This window comes from Odocoileus virginianus, chromosome 1, assembly GCF_023699985.2.
Source record: "Odocoileus virginianus isolate 20LAN1187 ecotype Illinois chromosome 1, Ovbor_1.2, whole genome shotgun sequence".
NCBI lineage: Eukaryota > Metazoa > Chordata > Mammalia > Artiodactyla > Cervidae > Odocoileus > Odocoileus virginianus.
In genome coordinates, this window is record NC_069674.1 from 105,993,187 (window position 1) to 106,000,505 (window position 7,319).

Below are 7,319 nucleotides of genomic sequence, written 5' to 3' on the forward strand. Positions count from 1 at the left end.
TTCTTACAAATCATTCCTGCTCAGTAATTGCTTGAAGGAACAAGTAAATGTCACCCCTGGAGCCTGCTCAGGCTGCTCTCAACTTTCTACCAACTTTTCACCAAACAATTGCAGCGTAGGTTCCTTGCTGCTAAGAGCTGAGAAGCAGGCGTGGAATTAGAGGCCAGGGAAGATGTGGAGGCTGATACATCTGATGGTGCTTTTCACTCATGCAAGTCAGAGCTGGGTTTTTGTTGTTGACAAGACTGATACCATTTCACTATGAAGAATATAAAGTTTCTGTATTTTTGATTAAGCTTTATTCTACAGTACTATAGTTATGAACTTAAAATATATGACATATCACACATTGTTATAATCATATAATTGCTTGAATTAAATAAATTAGTGATGTTAACTAGCCATTATGAATTACTTAGAACTCTATATGAAAACATATCATTTCAATATTAATTTTAAATTAAATATAAAAATCTTTAGCACTTCCCAGGTGGCACTAGTGGTAAAGAACCCGCCTTGCCAATGCAGAAGACATAAGAGAAATGAGTTCAGTCCCTGGGTTGGGAAGATCCCCTGGAAGAGGGCATGCAATGCACTCCAGTATTCTTGCCTGGAGAATCCCATGGACAGAGGATGCTAGCAGTCTACAGTCCATAGGGTCGCAAAGACTCGGACATGACTGAAGTGACTTAGGACACTCAGCACATTCAAAATGTTTATTAACACCCAGAGTAAACATAAGTATTGGTTTAGTGTTTGAATATATGCTGTTTAAGTTGGCACGCCATCCTTGGTTCGCCTGTTCGTTTATTGATTTGTGTAGACAAATTGGTTTAAATGCCAACCCCGGGCAGGGCGCCATGCCAGGTACAGGGCAGGCAGAGACTTGTCAGCTTTGCCCTATTTTGCTGATGTCTGCCTTGTGTGTCTGCCCGAGATCGTTGCCCCCACTGGTGTAGATGTCAGCTGTTGCCGCCGGGCACAGAGGTAACCTGGGCCTCACTGACTGTCACCGCTTCCCACAGGGGACAAGTGCCTGCCGGAACTGCCCTACGACGGCAGTGCCAGCTACGAGAAGGAGAACGAGATGATGCAGACACATGTGATAGACCAGGCCATCAACAACGCCATCAGCTACCTGGGGGCTGAGTCCCTGCGCCCCCTGGTGCAGACACCCCCCGGCAGCTCCGACGTGGTCCCGGTGCTCAGCCCCATGTACCAGCTCCACAAGCCGCACGCCGAGGGCCCCGCGCGCTCCAGCCACTCAGCCCAGGACGGCGCTGTGGAGAACCTGCTGCTGCTCTCCAAGGCCAAGTCCGCGTCCTCGGAGCGAGAGGCGTCCCCGAGCAACAGCTGCCAAGACTCCACGGACACGGAGAGCAACGCGGAGGAGCAGCGGGGCGGCCTCATCTACCTGACCAACCACGTCGCCCCCCACGCGCGCAACGGCCTGTCCATCAAGGAGGAGCACGCGGCCTACGACGTGCTGCGCGCGGCCTCCGAGGGGCCCCCGGACGCGCTGCGCGTGATCGGCACGAGCGGGGAAGCCCTCAAGGTGTACAGGTGTGAACACTGCCGCGTGCTCTTCCTGGACCACGTCATGTACACCATCCACATGGGCTGCCACGGCTTCCGAGACCCCTTCGAGTGCAACATGTGCGGCTACCACAGCCAGGACCGCTACGAGTTCTCGTCCCACATCACGCGCGGGGAGCACCGCTTCCACATGAGCTAAAGCCGGACTGCGCGAGCCCGCAGGAAGAGCATCCACGCCCTGCACGCGCCCCTGGGCGGGCAGCCGGGGCTGGACTGGACCGCTGTGCTTTGTCCTCTAGGTGGTACTTCGTTTTGTTCTGAGTTGGTTGATTTGCTTTTGAGAACAGGACGTTTTTCTTGTTAGATGCGGGGTTCCATTTGGAGCCCTCGGAGTGCTCTCTTACTAGACGATTCTGTAGACCGCAGGCTGAAATCCCCTCCCCTGTTGCTTCCTAGATATCGCCGGCCTCCAAGTGATAGGTCATGTTCAGAGAGAACTGTATAGAAACAAGCGGAAGCCCGGGAAGGAATGAGTTGGTTCCATGCTGAGCGTGGTTTCGCGCACCAGATGGGGTTTGCAGGGTCCCGGGAACCGGGCGCACAGCCCCTGCGCCGTGGCCGTGACCGTGACCCTGGGCTGAAATGCCCTCATTGCAGCGCCAGAAACTGCGTGCATCCAGCACCGACAGGCCACAGGTTCCAAAGGAAGATATTATTCTAAGTCAAATTCTGCACACTGCTGGGGAAAATGACTGTTGGGCAGAGGGAGGGGAGGGCTTGGAGAGCCTTTTGGATTCATTCTCCTTTCCCAAACTTTGTCATGACATTGCCCAGCCCATAAGCCTCCAGAGGACTGGCCTGTTGTCCCATGGAATGAACTCTATTTCCGTGGGGCACCTGGCCCATTGTCCTCTGCTCTGTCATCTCCTAAGGGCCCCCAGAGTCTATCACTACATTGTTAACACCGGCCCTGAAATTTAGACCTTAGTTCCTTTTGAAACGCTCAGATGATAAAACCCCTCAGAAACCAAACCTTTATTCTGAATTCCACACTCACGTCTGGTTCTGTCCTCCTTCCTGCCGGGTTCTGCCTGTGACCAGAAGCCTGTTTCTTGCAGAAAGTCTGTCCTGAACTTCATTTAACGTTGTGTTTGTAGCTCCAAGCATGGGTTTCTTGTTGTGGGTGCATTTCTTTCCCTGCCTTCTGTGTATAGTGTTCCCATTTTAGTATATGTGCTGCCGAAGTGAGCACTGGTGTTCCCATTTTAATACCCACTGAAGGATTCAGAATGACCATTTTCAGGTCGAGGGAATGTGGCAGGTGGAGCCCAGAAGCTACTGCTTACACACAGCACCTCTTTGTTTGAAACCACACTTTCCAACCACCTGACACTCTCTCCTCTAAGGACAGAGCTGCACCCTTGTGTCCACCTAGGCAGGATGCACCTTTCTGACTGGGGGAGTGTTCAGGATCATCTCGTGACCACAACTCCAGGTCCAGCTGGACAGAGGGAGGTGGCCCGGGGGGTGAGACCCGCTCGTGCCCTCAAAGGCCCACAAAGATGCCCACGGGTTCCGGTCCTAACCTGGAAAGCAATAGGAGAGGTTCACGCTGTCATTAAGGACATTCATCTCAACCACCTAGCAGGAAGGGCATACAGTTGCAAATGTCTCCAGTATTTTTCATCACCAAAAATGTCCAAGCTGACCATAAGGAAATAGCAAAAATTGTGCACAGGCATCTCTGCTTTTCAGCCAACTCCAGAGATCCTGGGCTCAGCACTCTTGACATTTGGGGCTGGATACTGTGTTGCAGGGGATTTCCCCAGGCATTCTAGGCTGTTTAACAGCATGAGGTCAACCCCTGAGTTGGGAAGATCCCCTGGAGGAGGAAATGGCAATCCACTCCAGTATTCTTGCCTGGACAATCCCATGGACAGAGGAGCCTGGTGGGCTACAGCCTATGTGGTCACAAAGAGTTGGACATGACTGAGTGACTATCACTTCACTGGTCACTTACCCAATAAATGCATGTAGGACCCCCCAGTTGACAACCAGAAATGCCCCTGGGAAGAAAAAGGTGTCCCTAGTGGAGAACCACTGCTCTAATTGAATTGTAAACCAATCAAGGGTCTGGAAGCCTTCCAGAGATGAAAGCCCTGCCATGAATGTCCCCAGTCAGCAGTGTCGAGCGTGACTCCTGTTCCTTTGGGTTCGTTTTAATTCTCTCAATGAACTATTCCACCTTCAGTCTTCAGAAGCTTACCTTCCCAGGTGCACTTGAGTTTTGTGGAAAGGGTGGCAGCCTAGCGTCCTTGAGTCATGGGGTTCTTTGCTTACGGAACTGTGTGATGTTTTGAACCTGGAAATGGACACAGTTGTAGTGACTTGGTCAGTGACAGACTGAGGCACTGGGTGAGGGGCAGAGGGGGACTCTGGGCTGTGGGCAGCACTAGTTCAATGTGAAGTTACAAAGAAAGACTCACCTTATCCCCTTGAACGCGTATATTCAGGGTAAGAGGCTGCTTACTTGTCCAGTTTGCAGACAGGGTCCATCGGCTGAACAGAGTGATCTTTTCCCCTGTGGCTTCAAACAGACCTCAACCCACCACTGTACATAGTGGCTGAGGAGTTGTTTTCCCCTCCCTCTCTCCACCTTTTGTAACCAATATAACCTTATTTACACACCTTTTGTTGTGGTTTTCTATATGTAACACCCTTTTTCTCTGAAACTATTGTATTTAAAGTAAGGTTTCATTAATGCCAACAAGTAATGAAATTATGCTTGAAAGGTGACCATGTTCTGTACCCAAAGCTGTTGACATTTTCCTTCTAGCTGGTAAAAGTAGTGTTTTGCATGACCTTACCCCGTTTCACTCTGTGGTTTGTTCAGCTGTTTGAAGATATGAGTGTGTGTCTCGGGGACCACTGTGGATACAGTAGGTTTCATGCACTCTCGTTGTGTTGAAAATAAATATCAACCAAAGGAGGGGCACCAGGAGCAGGTGGATTCCATTGATCAGGAGAACTCCCTGTTTGGCATTCCGGCCCATCCCAGTCACCCAGCTCCCTTCCACTCAGAACACCTGGACCTTTCTCCTCACCCAGGTCTTCCTGCATCACTATCTTAGAGCGTGGGCTTGTCCTTGTAGAAGAGACATTAAAAAGAATCGCGTTACTCTTGCTCTGTCACCCAAGGGCGTGTCCCAGCACCTAGCATTTCAGATACCAGCACGTTTCACTTCCAGTTCAGAATCAACCAAAAATGAGATCTCAGACTCTACATCAAGAAAGACAGCTATCTCTCAATGCGATGAGAGTTCTTTTTTTTTTTCTTTTCTATTTTTGTGCTTTTTCTTGTTTTGTTTTCAGTGGGACTTTCTTAGCATCATCTTCTTGCCAAAACAAAAGTAAGATGCCATGGACTTCTGTAGACCAGTCGTGAAATAAATCTATTTCTCTCGTGCACTTATGTTCCAGCAATAATGAAGGGGCAGCGCTACTCAGAATCCAGATCTCTCTCCTTCAGTTTAGTGTTGTTGTTGTTTTTTTTTTACTTTAAAAGAAACCAAAATTAGACTTATTTAAGATATACAGACATCAGAAATTGAAAGAAAAAAAAGCACATATGATGTTGGTGCGATAGCATTCACTGTGAACAAGTGTGACCAGAGATGAATATGCAATCTTGTTTCCAGTACTTTCTAACACACTTTTTTACAATGTTGTATGTGGTGACTGTTCAGGGTTCAATTTATGTGTGTCTATCTAATGCATCTTTAGGTGTGCAGCTGCCAATCTGGCAAATACTTGTACAGGACTGTAAATGAGAAAATGCAGTTGTATTTCCAATCTGCCTCTATGATGATGTTAAATTATTTCTGTTTTGCTGTGAACAAGGGGTATGCCCTTGGAGGAATAGAGTATCCTTTTGTACACATTTCCAAATGCTTACTCTGTGGTGATAGAACTAATAAATGCAATGAATACTCTGTCTGCCCCATGATGTGAAGCCCACGCTGGTCTTGAGAGAATCGCCCCACAGACCGGCCACCTGCTGCAGACTCCCTCCGGGTCACGGAGGAGGAGCTGGGCCTGGGGGCGGGTGCAGGACAGGGTGGGGTCATATGTGATCATGCGCGTTTGCCGCTTCTGCCAGCGCATCGGTTCACTTAGGCGTGCTGAGCACCTCCCACTGAAGCTGTGCTGGCCTTGGGGTACTTGTGAGTTGGAGGGTGAGTGGAGGTCGTGGGCAATATAACACAGGTTCTCCAGCTCTTCTTAGGGCAGTGCTTAATGCCATGCGCAGCGATGGGCAGCCGGAGGGAGCACAGAGGTGGGGGCTGACCGCAGTGACCACCCTGGGGGCACTCCCCCTGCTGAGCTGCACGTTTAGGGCAGGGGGCTCAGGGCTGGGGAGTCTCAACTCTGTCTGCCACAGACCTGCACTGCTTGAGACACTCGGCCCTTTGGGAGAACCAGCCAAACACTGTGTGGGCTCAAATCTAGTAAATAAGATGAAGTGATCAAATTTACACGGTTCAACGTTTGATCCAAATGGGGTGAAACTTGAATGAAATTCACAGACTGTCCTGTTGCACATCAGGCTCTGGCATTAGGGGCTTTTCGTAAGTGTCAGTGGCTGGGGCAGTATCCTTCAAAGACGTTTTCGGCAACCTTAAGTTACTGTGCCGAATGAACGCGTGGCTTAGAGGTGATGACACAACTATTGCCAGATCCAGTTTCACAGTTACATCCTGTCCTTTCTCAGTGGTCACGGGTTCAAGAGATGAAGGGTGTTGGCATTAACTCGGAAACGACCTAGGCTCAATTTAAGGTACTCCAAAGTGGCGGTGGTGGGCGGGGAGGGTGGGCCCTGACTGTGAGAGTGAGGAACCAAACGTTTGTGTGCACCTTACCAGGGATAATGAGTGTGTCTAGAACTGGGCTTCTTTGGTGACTCAGATAGATGGTAAAGAATCTGCCTGCAACACGGGAGACCTGGGTTCAATCCCTAGGTCGGGAAGATCCCTTGGAGAAGGAAATGGCAACCCAGTCCAGTATTCTTTCCTGAAGAATTCCACAGACAGAGGAGCCTGGTGGGCTACAGTCCATGGGGTCGCAGAGAGTCAGACATGACTAAACGACCAACATTCAACTAGAAGGGATCTGAGGAGGGCAGTGGCCTGCCCTCATCTCTCAAGCTCATCGACTGAGCTTGGGAAGGGGTTGAGGAGCAATCCATCCTGGAACCCAGGACGTGGTAACAAGTGAGGGTGGAGTTTCAAACCCTCACTTCAAGAGCATTCCGTAGGATGATAGACTTCACTTCTTGGTTTTCACTACCTTTTATATTATTGAAATCATGCTAAGAATGATTATCCTCAGCATCTTTTTGATGCTGTAAGCCATTAAGCTTCCTCTGGTCCCCTTGCAAGCCCTCAGTGAGTCGGGGGTGCACCCACCCCATGTGCCCAACCTGGTGAGCCCCACTCTGGGAAGTGGGCCCTGGAGGGTGTTTCCCTCATGAGGTGATGGTGAGGAGCAGAACAACTCACATTCACGCCTGGGAGGGGTAAGGCTCAGGAACACTCTGCCTGGTCAGCCCCAGGAGGACTGCACCTGCTTCCAGGTGGATGCACCAAGGTTCAAAGAGCCCGGTCGCCTGCACAGAGGGCCTGGAAGATGCCGAGTGAAGGAAGCGAGGGGTGGCTGCCGTTGTCACACAAACACTGTCCCCTGCATACCTGGAACAGCCTGGCATGTTCTGGACAGCTCCCTCT

At 50.2% G+C, this 7,319-nt stretch overlaps 1 protein-coding gene across 14 annotated transcripts in view; it reads left to right on the forward strand.

The window, feature by feature from the left end:
• The window catches only part of IKZF1 (IKAROS family zinc finger 1), a 96,307-nt gene extending 90,779 nt beyond the window's left edge, over positions 1-5,528 (forward strand). For all 14 annotated transcript variants that reach the window (XM_070471942.1, XM_070471954.1, XM_070471968.1 and 11 more), the window contains one exon: positions 1,026-5,528. In XM_070471942.1, the coding sequence (XP_070328043.1) occupies positions 1,026-1,735 (710 nt within the window). In that variant the 3' untranslated portion in view covers positions 1,736-5,528. The remainder of the gene's footprint in view (positions 1-1,025) is intronic.
• The last annotated feature ends 1,791 nt before the right edge of the window (positions 5,529-7,319 follow it).